This window comes from Malania oleifera, chromosome 3 (assembly GCF_029873635.1).
Source record: "Malania oleifera isolate guangnan ecotype guangnan chromosome 3, ASM2987363v1, whole genome shotgun sequence".
NCBI lineage: Eukaryota > Viridiplantae > Streptophyta > Magnoliopsida > Santalales > Ximeniaceae > Malania > Malania oleifera.
In genome coordinates, this window is record NC_080419.1 from 124,622,676 (window position 1) to 124,641,562 (window position 18,887).

General features: G+C 37.1%; 1 protein-coding gene across 1 annotated transcript; it reads left to right on the forward strand.

The window, feature by feature from the left end:
• The first annotated feature begins 409 nt into the window (after window positions 1–409).
• On the forward strand, window positions 410–17,402 carry LOC131150963 (F-box protein SKIP16-like). The gene is made up of 5 exons (XM_058102089.1): window positions 410–934; window positions 10,036–10,749; window positions 12,707–12,925; window positions 16,142–16,248; window positions 17,120–17,402. The coding sequence occupies exons 1-5, from the start codon at window positions 638–640 to the stop codon at window positions 17,196–17,198; spliced, it is 1,416 nt and encodes a 471-aa protein (XP_057958072.1). The 5' UTR covers window positions 410–637; the 3' UTR covers window positions 17,199–17,402.
• Window positions 17,403–18,887: the final 1,485 nt, after the last annotated feature.

Below are 18,887 nucleotides of genomic sequence, written 5' to 3' on the forward strand. Positions count from 1 at the left end.
AGGAAGTTAGAGACAGTTTGTCTAAGACAGTTCAAGTGAAAAAAAGCATGCATATAGGAAAATTATATATCTACAATGAGCAATAAAATTATAGATAGTTACAGGGTTTGTGTTTGATAAAGAATAAAGTCCCTCTCGACTCTCTGAATCACCAACCTATACAATTTAGCACTAATGAGCTTGGCAATTGGGGACAAAAATCACAATGGAAAATATATAACATAACTAGTGGTTGAAAACTAGTGATAGACTTAGGTAATTTTGATATGCTTTTATGGACTGGAGAATAGGGGCAATCTAGCGAGCCATGAAGGGGACCTAGCATTAGGTGTTACTATAATTGCAAAAGAAGGATTAAAGGAGAGAGCAAGAGTAGTGGAGGTAAAGCACATCGCATTCATTAATGAACTGGATTACTAGGTTAGGCTTAGAAATTAGGATTTCTCGAGGCAATGACCGGTGGATTGAAATGTTGAGGGAGTTATAGGATAGATTTGGTAACTAAATAAATATGTGTTTCATTTAAACTAATAACCAAACATCAAAGTTATTAAAATTTAAAATTGAACCAATCAAATTTAAGATATTAATTGAATCAAATCGATTGAAATATTCAGACTAAGTATGTTGTTTAAATATGTTATATCAGAAGGCCATCTGCACTTGTCGTTCACCTCAGCTCAGAGAGAGAGAGAGAGAGAGAGAGAGAGAGAGAGAGAGAGAGATAGAGATGGGACTGGAATGTGTGGGAAGTCTGGCAATTCACATCATCTTGTCGAAGCTAAGCCCGGGAGAGGTGGCCGCCGTTTGCTGCGTCAGCCACGACTTTAGGGTTTGGGCGTCGGACGATTCCCTCTGGTCCAAGTTCTGCTTCGACGATCTCGACCTGATCGCACCTCTCGATCCTCTCGGCAACCCCGCCACTTCTTTCAAGGTAAACTTCTCTCCAACGCCACTCGAACATTCTCTGAATTTTTAGGTGTTTTCTCGCATTGTAAATTTGCAACCCAACCCCAAAGCCTTATGAGCGTTTATGCTTCGTCTTGCTTGCACAGTCTCAGTAATAAACGTGCTGCCCAAAAACGAGGAATTTTGTGCGGATTGATTAGTGCCACTTCTAGTTGTTTAGGTGTCCCTTTTGTTCGGTTGCTTGAGTTGCAGTTTTGCGTTTGTTTGATGCCTCGCACACCCTATGCTTGGCTCGGCTCGGTTCTTGTCTCATTATTCAATCAGTGTTGCTCTTCCTTACTCACAAACATGCGCATGCATAGAGGCAGTATCCATTTTTTACCGCTTAGTGTTGAAACTTACTTTGTTTTCTCGTTTGAATAAATTTTGTACTTTCCAAGCTTTGAGAAGCACATCTTTCAGTGAATTGTTTAGATCTCAATATATTGTGTGGCAATCAAATTTGGATCTCATCCAACAGCAAAAGGGCCCTGGTCAGTGCAGTCAAACTAAGTGCATTTTTGGAGATATTTAGGCCATCCATATGATTTTAATTTTGACCAATATGACTGGGCTTGATGGAGTCCAATTTTTGATAAGTTAGCAGACATTCCATGATACAATATTTCAATCTAATGCTGGTGATCCCTTTTGTGATCTTTTAATCTTGACTGATTTGACTGAGCCATTGGTTATCACTGATATTTTCAAGCTAAATCTAGGAAATCAGTTCCTTTTAATTTTTATTATAGCTTATAGTCTTTTACCTTTTTTTTACCTTGGAGTTGCTTCTAGGTTGGTGTTAAAATCCCAAGTATTATTGTAAATAATTAATTAGGAAAGTGGGTAAATGTGAGGGATTTGATATTATTCGGGAAGAAGATTATTTCCTTGTTTAGAATAGGGAATTGTATTATATAAAGATTGTGATGTACATATGAAGAATTAATTCAATAGAATTCATAAACTTCCGCTTACATGGTATCAAAGCTAGGGTTTCTCAACCTTAGCTAACTATGGCCAACGGCCCCGTCAACAGCAGAGGGTCGACCTTGTCTGCAAATATTGACGGTGACTCAGAGGCCACTTCTGTTGGGGGTTTGAATGGACTTGACAACATCTCCTTTCCACTCTCAATGGAGAAATTAAACGGGAAAAAATATCGTGAGTGGGCTCAATCCATAAGGTTGGTGATTGAAGGAAAAGGGAGACTTGGCTATCTTACCAGCGAACGGAGGAAACCCGACTCTACCGATGTGGCTGCCTTGCAAAAATGGAGGTCCGAAAACTCCATGGTCACCGCCTAGCTCGTCAACTCGATGCAGCCGTCATTCGGGAAAATCTACCTGTTCTTGCCGACGGCGATGGATGTTTGGGACGCTGTTCGTGAGACGTATTCCGACGCCGAGAGTTACTCGCAAATCTTCGAAATCAAGATCTGACTGTGGCAGATGAGGCAAGGGGAGAGAGGAGTTACGGAGTACTTCATGGAGATGACCCATCTCTGGCAGGAACTCGACTTAAGCACTGACGAGGAGTGGGAGTGCTCCGACGATAGCACACGATACCGAAGGAGGCTCGAGAACGAAAGGGTCTTCGAGTTTCTTGCCGGCCTGAACCGGGATCTGGATGACGTGAGGGGACGCATCCTTGGCTGACGACCTCTTCCCTCAACCCGAGAGGTATTCTTAAAGTGAGGAGGGAGGAAAGTAGAAGGCGCGTAATGCTAAGGCCCCAAAATGACCCTGTTAGGTTGGACCTACCCGTATCCGCCTCAAATCTAAATGGGCACACTAATGGGCCTTGAGTCTTGGCCCTTGTATCAAAAGGCCCAGGGAGATCCAGCCAACGACCACAAAAAGGTAAATTATGGTGCGAACATTGCTAAAAAACAGGTCATTCAAAAGACAATTGCTGGGAAATTCATGGAAAATCGACAGATTGGAAGCCGAGACAATACCAAAAAAATCGTTGGTACCAGGCTAGCACTGACAGGTCAATTGAAAAATTATAAGGAGAAAAAATCAATACCTTTTCAAGCAGTGCTTTTAGTCCTGAACAGTTAGACCAGCTGTACAAAATGATTTTGTCAATTCAAACATCGGGTCAGTCTTTTGGTTCCCTGGCTCACCGAGGTAATTATCTGACAACTTTCAATACTACATCCTGTTACAAATCTCCATGGATAATTGATTCGGGTGCATCTGATCATATGACTGGTTCTTATCAATGTTTTTCATCCTACTCATCATATGTTGGGAATTTGAGAGTAAAAATTGCAAATGACTCTTTCTCACCAGTTGCGGGTAAAGGAAGTATTCGCATATCTGACTCGATTATTTTACAATCAGTCCTACATGTTCCAAAATTGTCTTGCAATCTGTTATCCATCAGTAAAAGACTCGAACTGTTCTGCTAAATTTGTTTCATCTCATTGTGTTTTTTAGGACCTATCATCGGGGAAGACGATTGACACTGCTAAAGCACATGAGGGACTCTACTACTTTGAGGAGGCAAGTTTGAGCGAACTGTGTAATACTGCAATTTGTGATTCTGTATCTATTTCTAGAGATAGTGAACTTTTATTATGGCATGCAAGAATGGGTCATCCCAATTTTCAATATTTAAAACGTTTGTTTCCGTCTATTTGTTCAAATAAAAACTCTCCTGAGTTTCAATATGAAGTGTGTGAGCTTGCCAAACACCGTCGAACTTCCTTCCCATCATCCATATACAAACCATCTCGCCCATTTACTATGATTCATAGTGATTTGTGGGGTCCCTCACGTTCACTCAATCGCACCAATACAAAATGGTTCGTTACGTTTATTGATGACCATACTCGCCTTTGTTGGGTTTACTTGCTGAAAGACAAAACTGAAGTATACTCCATTTTCATCAATTTTCATTCCATGATTCATACACAGTTCTAGACTACTATCCAAATTTTACGTACTGATAATGGTACGAAATACTTTAATACTATTTTGGGAACCTATCTTCAAGAAAATGGGATTGTTCATTATGGATACCCCTCAACAAAATGGGGTGGCTGAACGGAAAAATAGACATACTTGAAGTAGCCCGGGCGTTAATGTTCACTACCAACATGAAAAACTATTTTTGGGGCTATGCCATCTTAACAACCACACATCTCATTAATCGAATGTCAAGTCGAGTACTTTCCTTTGTCACTCCTCTTCAGAAATTCCACGAACACTTTCCTGCCTCTCGTCTTCCATCCAGTCTTCCACTAAAAATGTTTGGTTGTACTACTTTTGTTCATGTTCATGCATACAACCGGGACAAATTGGATCCACATGCCGTTAAATGTGTCTTCCTTGGTTATTCCCCTACTCAGAAAGGCTACAAATGCTATGATCTAGTCTCCAAAAGGCTGTTTGTTAGTCTTGGCGTTACTTTCTTTGAAACCACTCCTTATTTCCCAAAGCCCTCTCTTCAGGGGGAGACATGGAGTGAAGATCGGTTCTTTGACTTCTATACTATTGATTCTGTGTCATTTGAACCCGTACCATCTATTGAGCCTTCTGTTGCTTCATTCCCTGACCCATCTATTGAGTCTTCCATTGCATCAATTCCTGACCTGCCAAACACAACAGAACACTTAAGTTCAGGGGGAGATAGAAGAAAGCAAAACAACGCAGACTTACTTGTTTACTCAAGAAAGCCTAACACAAAGAACAGGGAGAATCTCATACTTGAGGCACCAAGAACGTCGGAACCGGTGATGGCTCCAAATAACCATGAGTCAATGTCCAATCGTGATTTGGTAATTGAGTTTTCTTCTGATAATCCTGTACCTGATGATATCAACTTATCTATTGCAATGAGAAAACAAACCAGGTCGTGTACTCAATACCCCTGGTCGAAATACATGTCTTATAAAAGGTTGTCTACAGGATATCGTGCTTTTGTCTCTAACCTTGACAGGGTGAAAGTACCAAAGAACATTTAGGAAACTCTAGAAATACCTAAATGGAGAGAGGTAGTCATGGAAGAAATGCGAGCTCTAGAAAAAAATGGAACTTGGGAGTTGATAAATTTGCTGAGGGGGAAGAAGCCTGTGGGCTGTAAATGGGTCTTCACAGTGAAATATAAATCTAATGAGACAGTTGAAAGATATAAAGCTAGGCTTGTTGCAAAAGGATTCACACAGACTTACGACATTGACTATACAGAGACATTTGCACCAGTGGCAAACTTAAATACAGTACGGGTTCTCTTATCCTTGGTAGCCAATTTAGATTGGCCATTACAACAACTTGATATTAAAAATGCTTTTTTGAATGGCGAGTTAGAAGAAGAAGTATACATGACCATACCACCTGGATTCAGTGGGAAAGGTGAAGAAAACAGAGTGTGTAAACTCAAGAAGTCCTTGTATGGGCTCAAACAATCTCCCAGAGCATGATTTGACAGATTTGCAAAAGTAATAAAGAATTAAGGTTATCAACAGGGGCAATCAGATCATACCCTATTCTTCCAGCAGTCTGAAAGAGGTAAGAAAACAATTTTAATAGTGTATGTTGATGACATAATCCTAACTGGTGATGATACAGTAGAGATGGAGAGATTGAAGAAAGTTCTGGCTGTTGAATTTGAAGTTAAAGATTTGGGACAAATGCGGTATTTTTTGGGCATGGAAGTGGCAAGAACGAGAAAGGGAATTAGTGTCTATCAGTATGTTACTGATCTCCTAATTGAAACTGGCATGCTTGGATGCAAACCTAGCGAAACATTGATTGAAGTGATAAAGAGGGTTGAAGACTGTGGAATACTAGTTGAAAAGGAAAGGTATCAGAGGTTGGTTGACAAGCTAATCTACCTATCACATACTAGACCAGATATTGCATTTGCAATCAGTGTTGTAAGCCAACACATGCATCCACCAAAAGAGGCCCACTTAGATGCCATATACAAGATCCTTCGATATCTCAAGGGATCCCCGGGAAGAGGACTCTTCTTTAAGAAATGTGAAAGTAAGGAAGTAGAGATCTTTACAGATGCAGATTGGGCAGGATCAGTGGAAGATAAAAGATCCACCACAGGTTATTGCACATTCGTTTGGGGAAATCTGGTAACTTGGAAAAGCAAAAAACAGAACGTGGTGGCTCGTAGTAGTGCTCAAGGGATATGTGAAGGATTGTGGTTACGGAAACTCTTGGAAGAATTACAGATCTTGGTGAAATTTCCTATCAAACTTTATTGTGACAATAAGGCAGCTATCAGCATCTCTCTCAATCCAATTCAACACGACAGGACTAAACATGTGGAAGTGGACAGACACTTTATCAAAGAGAAAATCGAAGAAGGAATTATCTGTATGATTTATGTACCTACCAAGGAACACACTGTAGATGTTTTCACCAAAGGGTTGGGACTAGGGGTGAGCATAATTCGGGGAAAACCGAATTAACCGAATTAACCGACCGAAATTGGTCGGTTCGGTCGATTCGGTTATGTTTTCCAATATTTCGGTTAATCGGGTTTCGGTTCGGTTAATGGAGAATATTAATTCGGTTAACCGATTAACCGATTTACGAATTAATTAAATTTTAAATATAAATTAATAAATTAAAATCTGATTTCACTCATTCCCGAATCCCTCTCATACTCTCAGTCTCACACTCTCACTGCGATCAGTCTCACAGAAGTCAGAACATGTAAGTCCCTCACTGCCTTTCGCCGTCGTCGTCGCCGTCGCCATCGCCGTCGCCGTTGCTGTCGCCGGCCATCATCACCAACACAGTCACTGCTCTCTGAAGTCAGAAGCCATCGTCGTCGCCTTTCTCTCGCTCACCCGAGCTCCTCTACACCACCAGGCACCATCTTCACGCGATGCCTTCATCTGTGTCCATCGCCGTCGCCGTCGCCGTCGCCGGCCATCATCAGTTCATCACCAACAGTGCAACGCAGTAACTGCTCTCTGAAGTGAGAAGTCAGAAGCCCTCACTGAGTCACTGCCTCTCTCTCGCTCACCTGAGCTCACTTCCGCACCACGGTACCACCATCTTCACGTGATGCCATCGCCGTCGCCACTGGCCAGCCATCGTCACCGAGAACCACCCCCGACTCCTCATCGTCATCGGCGTCAAGCTCACCCGAGCTCAATCATCTCCCTCGACTCCTTCCTGACTTCCCCCTTCCCTTGTTTGGATTTACCTTCCCAATTCCCCCTTCCCTCATATTTCTCGGTTAAATTAGGTTAACCGAATTACCCGAAAATAAATTCGGTCGGGTTCGGTTCGGTGAGGCCCAATGGTTCGGTCGGTTCGGTTAACACTATTCTTTAACCGAAAATTTCGGTTAATTCGGTTAATTAACCGAATTTGGCCGAACCGACCGTTTGCTCACCCCTAGTTGGGACGACAGAGCTTTGATGATTTCATTAGCAAGTTGGAGATGATTAATATTTATGATCCAACTTGAGGGGAGTGTTAAAATCCCAAGTATTATTGTAAATAATTAATTAGGAAAGTGGGTAAATATGGGGGATTTGATATTATTCGGGAAGAAGATTGTTTCCTTGTTTAGAATAGGGAATTGTATTATATAAAGATTGTGATGTACATTTGCAGAATTAATTCAATAGAATTCATAAACTTCCGCTTACAGTTGGTAACTTGTTATATTAATTCCAGGCTGAATTGGGTCGTACTTCTCTTTATTGATGGTGTTGGAATCTTCCTTTTTGGTTAAAGTGCAAAAACATGAAGTGAAGCATGTGCCTGTCCATACATCAATAGTTCCCGGTCTCCTCCCCTATGGGAGTTTGAAGTATCATAGATTTAGCCCCATATCCCATCATGGAATAAGTGGGCAGCTTGGGATATGACACTAGGCTGAAATATAAAGATTGGAACTGTTATTTATATTTTATTTCTTCACTCCCAAAGCAATCTTAGCTTAACCAACATGTTCCATAGGGACATGGGGGTTTTATCATGGTCTTTACTAATGGGATAATTAGTTTTTCTTTTATTCATTTGGTTGTTTTCCATTTGATTTTTCTTTGTGGTGTTTACTGGATTTAGGGTTAATTTGATGCATTTAGGTAGACTAAAAAGTAACCTTATCGCGATTTTGCCCAAAAGAATGCTGCAAGGGCTGATTGAGGTGCTTAATGCATCTCTACTAGGATGTATTAACCTTCTCAATCCATAACTTAATTCCTGAATTTTTAGTCTCTCAAGAATGCTATTGAGGTGCTAAATGCATCTCTACAGGGATGTATTAACCTTCTCAATCTGTAACTTGATTCCTGAATTTTTAGTCTTTCATAGAATGCCTTTCCAAACCTTGGAGTCAAACCATTAGTTCCCCCCCCCCCCCCCACCCTTAAAAAAACTATTAAGGAAACCTTCAAAATGTCATTGATTCCTACTATTCAAGATAATTTCTTTCACGGTGATGATTCCTACACCATATAGTTCCTATTATTATAATGAATAATCAAGGAATAGTCGTCCATCAAATTCAAGAAGAGTTCTTTTTGTTCAAGTTTGACTGAGCTAGAGGCATGAAGAAAAGGTTCCTACCTCTTGATTTGAGCAATTTAGGGACAGTGGCTCATCTCAATTAAGGTTTAGATAGAATCCTGAACACATAACTTCTCAATTTCTCAAAAATTGCATTTTTACAAAACAAAACAATAAGAACAAAAAAAAAAAAAAAAAAATCATATTTTTATAGGTAAAACTCAAACACCTCTTTTTCCCATGAAATGGGCTCCAGGGGCAGGGTTCCACAATAGAGAACCTTTAATTTCTTTACTTTTCATTTTTCTTTGAAAAACATTTCTTGCGAGATAATTAATAAAAAAGAGATATAAATTACTCAGTTCTCAAACAAAACTTCAATGTGCATTACATTTTTGAATACTTGAATTAGATGTTTAAATTTTTAATTTAAACAAAGCATATGAATCCATTGTCAAGTGTCGACAGTCATTATGCATGTTTTAAATTTAAAAGGCCATTAGAAGCAAAAAATAATTGATTATTGGATAAAAACAAACCTTTGTAGGCACATGGGTATAGTGGCTTATGCACTTCTAATAAACTCTGTGACCTATTAGTTGCTTACTTCATATGCACCTTCTTTCCATGGTGCAGATGTACTCTAAGCTGCATTATATTAAGTACGTTCTGTTATATTAGTAATTTGAAATTGATTTTTTAATTAACTAATACTTTGGAATAAAAGAGAAATTACCCAAATTATATACTTGTTTTACCCATTTTACATTCCAAACCCTTCGTTATATAATCAGACTCGGCTTTCGACAATAGCTCGTTTATAATTAAAATTGGCCCCATTGCTGGGAATTCCCCTATGTTTTTTGGTTTGGTTAAGTTATTTGATATTGTAGTAATCGGAGCATCTCAGCTTCGTCTAGCATATTGTTAATTTAGAAGTAGTGACTTTCTAGCAGTAAGGTGATATATTAATTATGATATGTACTCTATGGAAAATTTTATGTTTTAACTTTGTCAATTGTTCATGGTAGAAGGTATGACTCTATGGTTTTCTAGTATGAATTTGGTGTATGGAGCTTATGGACTGAAAATTTTAGCTTTGCTAATTTGCTTGATACTTTTGAAATTGGAGCATGCCGACTTCGGTTAACAGATTGTTAATGTGAGAGTGTATGCCTTTCTATGAGTACTTTGGGTTTGTGCTAGTATTTAATGAACTAATATTTTAGTTACTAGTACGATAAATATTAATAAAATTATTCTTCTATGAAAAAAGCTTTCCTTTTTCCTTTATTAGATTTTGCATTTTCTTCTAAGAAGATACCTTATCCTCTTGTTTATATTTATTCTTTCTTAATGAAGTCCGTATTGTTTTTTTTTTTTATTTGACAGGGGGCTTAGAATGTTACAAAATTGAGTCTGAGCCTTATGGTCATTTTAAGTTTGGTGGTAACAATGGTAACAATAGTCTGGGTTGGTTTCGAATTTAGGGTCTTCAATTTTGTACTGACTTGTGCTTGACTGGCCTCATTCTTGTCTAGTGCATATTTGGTTACAACCTACTAATTCTCTCTCTTTCTCTCTCTAGGAAACTTATCAAATATGGCAACAAGCTTTTGGTGGATATCCTTGGCCCCTTGTTAAACGAGTAAAAAGATGTTGGGATACGCTGAAAAACTGGTTGGCCACAAACTTCCCGGAGGCTGGAGCTACACTGCGAAAGGGTGCATCAGAAGCTGAAATCAATGAGTTGGAGAATAGTTTGGAAGTAAAATTGCCCCTTTCTACAAGGCTCCTTTATCGATTTTTTGATGGTCAAGGCCTAAATGGAGAAGGAAGTATGCTTGGCCATTCATTGGGCCTAATAGGGGGATATTCTTTTTATGCACACTTAGTGAATGTCTACTTGTTACCCTTGTGTGAGGTTGAGCTGGAAACAAAAGAGATCATGCATCATCTGGAACTTTCATGCAGATCTAAGTATATTCTTGTGGCTTCTTCTTCCACAAAGATTGGCAAGTTCTTCTTCCTTGACTGTACCAGTGGTCAACTTTATGTTGGTACCAGGAATCTTTTAACATATGGAGAAATGATTCCGTGTGTCCCAAGTGCATTGATAGGTTCAGTTCATGATTGTAGTGGTCATCAACAACAAGATGCAATGCTTTTGTGGCTGGAAGAACATGGGCGTCGCTTACAAAATGGCATTGTTAAACTCCGTGAAGAAAAAGAAACCAGAAGTATCAATTTGTTCCCAGAAGTGTTTCCGCTCTGTTCTACTACAGTAACTCATGGTGTTCAGGTATCTGGAAGACTGCCATATCTCTTTAGTACACACACACACACACACACGCATTTCATAGTTGCATACTTGCATATATGTGTGCACGTGTGCATGTGTGTATATTTGGTAGGAGTCGGGGGTTGGATTAGGAGATTAGCTCCTCATGGGAATAACTATATTTTGCTTAAATGCTGGTTAGGGGTTATTTTTCGGCACATGGGTGTGACTGCCCAGCTGAAAGATTGAATTCTTGTGAAGACAAATCCAATGCTTTCTTCCCTTCTTTGGGTGGGGGCAGGGGGGGTGTGGGCTTTTTGTTTTATATTTTGTTTTTGGACTGTAACAGTCTCTTTTTTTTGGGAGTAAATCAGTGACTTCTGAAATATAAACCTTACAATGTGTTGAAGTTTTTGTACTTAGGAAAATAGAGGTTGGGTGAGACTAAAGGGACTGGGCTGAGAATACAAATTAAGAAATAAAGTAATGAAAAGATGATGTCAATTTAGTGAAATTAAGAGTTTCAGTGTTTCGCACTGATGTCACAGCCAGTGTGCAGGATCAAGGAATCAGCTGCAGTACGTCTGAGATAGACAAACACTTCAAAATGAATCCATGAAAATGAAATACACTAGTTCTCCCTGAAATTTGCTAAAAAGGCAATAATCTACCTTGATTTTTAAAAAATGAAACTGACCTCCCTTGACATTTAAATATAATGACAAATATAATCCATTCATTAGTTGAGCTTTTATAACATTGCAATATATTTGTCTTACTCTTAATGGTGAATTCAAACTCCTTAATGGTAGCAAAAGAAGTCTAAATGTTGAAAAATTTCATATACTGATTCTGGGTGAATTTTAAGGAGAACACCAGCATTAATGAATATGTAGGTGTGATAAATGTTTGTTATTGGATGAATTTGTGCTCTGTAAAGGGGCAGTCTGGTTCTTGTTGAGAAAAATGTTTTCATGTGTTAGAGACTCTTGAAGTTGATCCAACAGGAGCTAGGTTATTTGAAGAGGAAAGGGTTAATTTAGGCATGGAAAATTGTCACGTCATGGGGCAGCAGCAGGTTGACTCAAAATTGTTATTGGATGAATTTGTGCTCTGTAAAGGGGCAGTCTGGTTCTTGTTGAGAAAAATGTTTTCATGTGTTAGAGACTCTTGAAGTTGATCCAACAGGAGCTAGGTTATTTGAAGAGGAAAGGGTTAATTTAGGCATGGAAAATTGTCACGTCATGGGGCAGCAGCAGGTTGACTCAAAAAGAGAGTTTATTTTACTGACATCCATATCTCCAAAGGAGAAAGTTGATAAAAAGTATTATCAGTTCAATCTCTCATGGATGGGATGGGTTTGCACTTGACAGACTCGCATGGAAAGGAAATTGGTTTGGATGGTGGAAGAAGAAAGAAGGAAAAGGGCCAATGGAAGTTAGATGAATTGAAGTGCTCCATCTATTATGATGGGAAGGGTTTGGAGAAGGGTTATTTTGAATAAGTCCCGTTAATTTTATTTATTTATTTTTCCTTTGTATATATTTATATGAGTCCACGTCTTCTACCTTGCAGTCTTTAGCTCTCTCTTAATAAATCCATCCAAAGCTAGTCAGAAAATGCAGACGTGGGGAAGAATATGCATGCCTATAGATGTTAGTTCCAAAACAGGGCAGCATTTCAACTGACTTTTATTTTTTATTTTTTATTTTTGTGGGGGATGGTTATGTAATTGGGGGGATATATATAAGTGTCATTATTTTTAAACTCAACAGAGGCTATTGTTATTATTTGAATGTATGGTCTACGTCTTTTTTGGAAACCTTACGGAGCTCAATGTATTTTGTTAGTGAACTAATAATATGATTATGGTTTAGGTATTGTAGAGTTGTCATTGATATTTGTGTGTGTTTATTCTATAATGATTCTCATCTTTGTTGCTGTTAAATGAAATCTTATAAATGATCTTTTCATCCAGGTACGTGCTTCTGCTGTGTTTGTTCCAGAGTCAAGTGACCTTCAATATGAATTTGGGATGTGTGAATTTGCTTATTCAGTCCGCATGTGCCTCCTACCTGAGAAATGTATAATCAATGGAATGTCCTTCAACTCTTGCCAATTGTATTTGAGGCATTGGATTATCCATGATAAAGATCCTATAGTACATCATGTTCATGGACAAGCCGTGATAGGAGAGGTAGACTTAAATTCAGTTATTTGTTTCTTTCTACGGATAGCGTTACGTAGCAAGTTGTCTGTTAAACATGTAATCTAGCTTTGCATGCGTAGGAATTCTTGTTTCTATTTCTTTTGAGAAATTTCATGGAGGACCATAATTTTTTTATGAGCAGTTTCATCTTTTTGAAGGCTTTGTCAAAAAGAAATATTTGAGGCATGGTGGTCCTTATCTGTGTAGTGAATTGGCATAATTGCATTAGTGCAGAACTAATACATGTCAGTGAAGATCATGTTGGTCAGAACAAAATTTCTATTTGAAGTGTCTACTCTGAGTTTTAGAGTGATGTTTTCTCTAGCCCTCTGTGAGTATCTATAGTAATGAGTGTTAATGGATTTCTTTAATATATATAAGTATATATATATATATATATATATATATATATTATATACATATATATATTTTTATTTTTCCCGTTGTCCTTGATATATGTTCTTTGTTAAAATGCATGTGTTCTTTCCTATTATGTCCTTGTCATGTCATATCTTCTCTAAGATTTATTCTGTCCTTGCATGTGCTTCATGATCCCACACTGATAGCCTGACAATATACTAGTGATTTAATAAACGCTAACTTAAAGAATAAATTAGTAAAAAATTTGTGGATTATGAGATATCTCAAATTTGGCAGGCTTGTTAGTTAGCAGTGACCAAGAGTATATTTTTCACCCGTAATCATCATTACCTTGTCATTATCACGTATGCCATTGTTGTTGCTGTAGTCATTGCTACTGTTACTAACAGCATTATATTTTTTTTAAAAGCTGGACCAAATGACATCCCAATTCAAGTTTAGAAGTGCCTAGGTGATAAAGGAACTATATGGTTCACTAATTTATTTAACACAACCATAAAAACTAAGAAAATGCTAGATGTGTGGCGGAAAAACACTTTAATATCTATATAGAAAAATAAAGAAGATATTTAAAATTGTAATAACTATTATGGAATTAAACTTATGAGTCATACAATGAAATTGTGTGAGAGGGTAATTGAACAAAGACTAATGTTGCAAATGAGGGTCTCAAAAAAATCAATTTGGTTTTATTTTTGGTAGGTCAACTACAAAAGCTATATATCTTTTAAGAAGATTCGTGAAAAAGTTTAGGGAAAAGGAGGAGGAGTTGCATATGGTTTTCATTGACTTAGAGAAAGCCTATGATGGATTACCTAGGCAAGTTCATAGAAAAGGGGAGTATGTAGTAATTATATTGATATCATTGAGATTATGTACGATAGTGTAATAACTAGGGTTAGGATTAGAGGGGGACAATATAGGAAATTTCAATAAAAATATGTTTACATCAAGGATTTGGGCCTTTATTTTTTGAATTAGTGATGTATGAACTTACTAGGAGTATCCAAAATGAGTGTCTTGATTGATGAAATTAAGGGTGGAGTGGAATCCAGTTAGAATTATGGAAAGAAGTTTTAGAATCTAGAGGTTTTAGGATAAGTAGAAATAAGACACAGTATAAAGGACAGTTTGGTCCATGAAGCTCCTGCATGTGAGGGGTTTGGGAAAGGGGCAGATCATAATGATGGGTCTATAGTATGCAACCTTACCTTGCATTTTTGCAAGAGGCTGTTTTCACTCCTCAAACCCATGACCTCCAAGTCACATGGACACAACTTTACCATTGCGCCAAGTCTCTATTTCAAATAAGACACAATATATGAAATGTAATTTTAGTGGTAGGGCTACTAGAGAAAAGATTGAACTTGATGTCAAAAAATTAATGGCACTACTAGGTTTTGATATCTTGGATTTGTTATGCAAGTTAAAGGAGAAATTGAAGAAGATGTTCTGCATAGAGTTGAAGTAGGGTAAATGGAAAAGTGTTTGGGGTGTGTTGTGTGATTGTAGAATACTCGTAAAATTAAAAGAAAAGTTTTATAAGACAACTATAAGACTAACTATGCTTTATCGATCTAAATGTCGGGCAACTAAGAAACAACATATTTGAAAGGTAAAAATTGCTAAAATGAAAATGCTAAGGTGGATGAGTGTACAATGTTGAAAGATAAACTAAGAAATGAAAATATATGTGGTAAGTTAGACATAGGACAATTAAGATAAGGGAGGGGCAGCTTTGATGATTTGTGCAAATGCAATGTAGGCTAAATAGTGCACTAGTGAAGAGGAGTGAGCTACGTACTCTTAGTGGCAGTAGAAAGGGCAGGGCTACACCTAAAATAACTTAGAATGAAAGGAAATTGCCCATGATTGTGTAAATTGTCGGAAAATGATTCATGCAACTGACCCAGTGGGATTTAAGGGTTGGTTTGTTGTTGTTGTATTGCTTGTGGCGTCTGAAGCTAAATATCATATCCCCATTTTCAGGTTATTGAATTTTTCTTCAATATTATAATGTGTAAATTTTCCCTAACAATGAGGCTACGGTGTCAAATGCCCGTAATTAGGATAACCCCTTGTGTGGAGGCACTGAATCAATGATGGTGATGAATTCTTTGACTCAGTTTTGGGTGTGTACCGACTTGGCTCAATGAAACTTGGCTAATAGATTCCTTGGTTAGCTGCATCAATGGGATGCATTGATGGGAATCTGGCAGCGATCATGAACACAACAATTTCTTTTACCCACTGTATACCTCTTCTATCTTCTATCAAACAAGGATTGAAGATAATCTTAAAATTTCAAATACAGCTGCATCCAGAATTGTGGGATTCAACAAAAATACCCAAAATTTGCACTTGGTTAACTGTTGAGCTGTTTTTGGAAATGCGTCTTAAAACACCCCCAAAAATGCAAGTTTTTAGGAAACAATTTCAAAGCGTTTCCCATGTTTCTGTTTATGTTTTCTGGATGTAATGAAGACAAAGGATAAGGGGTATTACCCATTTTTAGTAACAACAGTGATAATGATATTAATAATACTAGTAATGATAATAATACTTTTTACCATTAGTTTATTAATCTTAACCAGTTCCGTTGTTTTTATTTCCGGGGACAATTTCAGAAATAGATAACTAAATGCGTTTTTGGATATTAAAATATACATGATACAATCCTTTGTCTTTATTTTCAAATCCTGTGGTTCCCTTGTATTCTGAATTTCTGACGGTGGATAACCCCAGTTGCTCAAGTACCCCTTGCATTGTTTAAGGAATTTTTGAAATATTTACACATTTTTTGTGGTGCTGGTGTATGTGCAGTACCCACTCTTATGTGCAGGCGAGAAAGAATTTGTTTATGAGAGTGGCACACCTTTACATACTTCTCGAGGTTCCATTGAAGGCTCCTTCACATTTGTCCCTGGCAGGTACAACTCAAAAACTCTGTAGGTTGTAACCAGTGTTTTTAGTGGCACTAGTTTGATGTCTCAATTAATGAATCAAGTCCTATATACATGCACGCATGAATGAAATTGAAAATATTTCCAAAATATTAATGCAACAACTGGAGCGGATTATCATTATTGCCTTTTTTATGTGCACAATCTTACTTCTTGGCAATGGTTAATGTAACATACTGTCATTCCTGTTGTTCACTGGTGCTTTTGAGACCCAGGACTCATGCACCCAAGCATTTGTACAAAAAAAGTGACAAAACATGTAGTGCACAAGGCTCCCATGCCATCAGGGGTCGGGCTAGATGTGCATAATTTTACCTCCACACCTTGGAGAGACTCCGTGATTTGAACGTTTGATCGTCAAGTTATATCACAAGAAGAAAAGTGAAAAAAAAGAAAAAGAAACGAAATAATAGATGGCGAAAGAAGAGGATTGATGGACATGATTTGATTTTGATTTAATCCAGCAATGGATTACTGGATTCTGATGGTTCCACCAGGTCAAAACTCAAGACACATCCCCAATGCTATATTGTGCCATAAAAGAAGCTGATATACCATACATAGCAAATGTAAATTTCTGTTGAGGGAAATAATATAACATAAAGTGTTGCGGCCACTGTTCCTTCTCTCTGGTGCATGGGTACATGCTGGCATTGCCCTAACAATCCTAACTCTTGACTGTATGGCTCACCTTGTAATTTCTTTAGACGCTTAAAATTTTAAAAAAATTTCTTTGTGCAAACTGAGTTGTAGGATTAGACCATGTCTACCATTTTTCAGAAATCCAGTTTAGTTAGCTTGTTTGTACTAACTAGAACTTGTTTTTTCCTTCTTAAAGATTGGACGACCCAAAAGGAGAACCATTCGAGGTCGAAGTGGCACGTTTTCCCCTCCAGCTGCCGGACTATATTTTTTGATGAGCTGTTGTGCAAGCTGTAATTTCTCAAAATTTCAAGACAGGCCTGCATTATGCTGCTCTTTTTAATTGCTGTGTTGAATTTATTTTCGCCACCGAAGTGAATAACCCTGTTTATTGTTCCTGTTATGCCTGTGTAAATATTCGTATTTTGCTCCTGTGGTCTCTGAATTGGTATTAAGAAACTATTAGGGCAGCACAAAAATGCACCTTCATACTTGCCAGTTACATGTGACTAGGTTAATTTTTTATATAAAAACAGTTTTTTACCTTCATTTTTCTTCTTAAAACCGACAATCTTGCTCGAAGAAATCAAAGATGAACCAAAAAATGTAGTGGATTGTGGATTTCGAGAGTAGAAATGAGGACATGTCGTTTTGTGCAAAGTATGTTTAAATATGTTTTTATTCTGTGTTTATACACTTTTAATAAATGTGTCATTTAAGGCATGAAAAAAATTTAGGTGGGCTCGATATTATTATTATTATTTTTTTAGCGTTGTATAACAAAATAATAAAGTCCTTCAAATTTAAGGGTGCTTTTGATTGTTTGAAATTGGAATTAAGGGAAATATATAATCTTTTCCACCTCAGTTAGTAATAAATCATTCTTATTAATTGTGAATGATGCCTTAGTGGCATAAAAAATTTCAAACATTTCACAAAAAAAATATTACTATTTCAAAATATTCTTTTATTTAAAAAATATATTAAGATAATATAAATAATATATTGCATTGTATATTATTACTTGAGATAAAAAATTGCCTAATATATTGCATTGTATATTATTACTTGAGATAAACAATTGCCTTTCTGAATTATCTTAACTATTAATATTACAATGGTTAGAAACACTTCCTTGAAATGATTTTAAGAATCTGGTTTTCTTTCAATTAATTTCTTAAATCCTCAATTTGATATTCCTCCCTCTCTTATCAATCAAGTTTCTCTAGTTAAACGAACATGATCTTAGTCAAAACATGGTCTTAAAGGTATATTCTCTTCTTCACATACACAACTTTTAAATTGGAATAAAATAATTAATATTTAAAATTCTTTCATTTCAATTTTGGGTAAATAAACACCTTTTGAATTATTTTAACATTTTTGGTCGATTAAAAGACTCACTAGCGGAAAAGGATTCATATAACAGAACCTACCTAGTGGCACTTAAGGCTGCTTGTTTGTTGTTGAAAGACTCATTAGCCAGAAGGTATAAAATAAAAACGTAATTAGCTTGTCCTTCTTCCCATGTATATTCTCATTCTTTCTCAAAGTTCAAATTTAATATTTTCAATGTGAATGTCTCGTACTAACTCGTTCACCTAACTCTTAGAAACCTCTTTTGTTAACTTAAATTATCAAGTTTTTGTTCCAATGAGCTTTTTAGTCAAGTCAAATGGGATCTACCAATGGGGTTAAGGAAAAATGTCAATGCACAATGGAAATTTGAATCACACAATGCAGCAACCAACGATAAATAATACAGAAAACACAATCACACGGATTATATGAAAGTAATAAAACAATGACATAAAGGATTACGTGATTCGACAATGTCTACATCCACAAGAGCAAATGACTGTAATTTTTCACTATCTTTTGTGTTGAAGTACAAAGTTACAATATGAAACATTGTATATATAATAACCCTTTCAACCCCCGAAGGTTTTTCCCCTGAAACCCAA

Excerpts from the sequence above, each read along its gene's own strand:
- LOC131150963 (XM_058102089.1), top strand. The coding sequence starts at position 638 with ATGTTATATCAGAAGGCCATCTGCACTTGTCGTTCACCTCAGCTCAGA. Across the intron at positions 935-10,035 it reads ACCCCGCCACTTCTTTCAAG|GAAACTTATCAAATATGGCA; the intron begins GTAAACTTCTCT and ends TTCTCTCTCTAG. Across the intron at positions 16,249-17,119 it reads TTCACATTTGTCCCTGGCAG|ATTGGACGACCCAAAAGGAG; the intron begins GTACAACTCAAA and ends TCCTTCTTAAAG.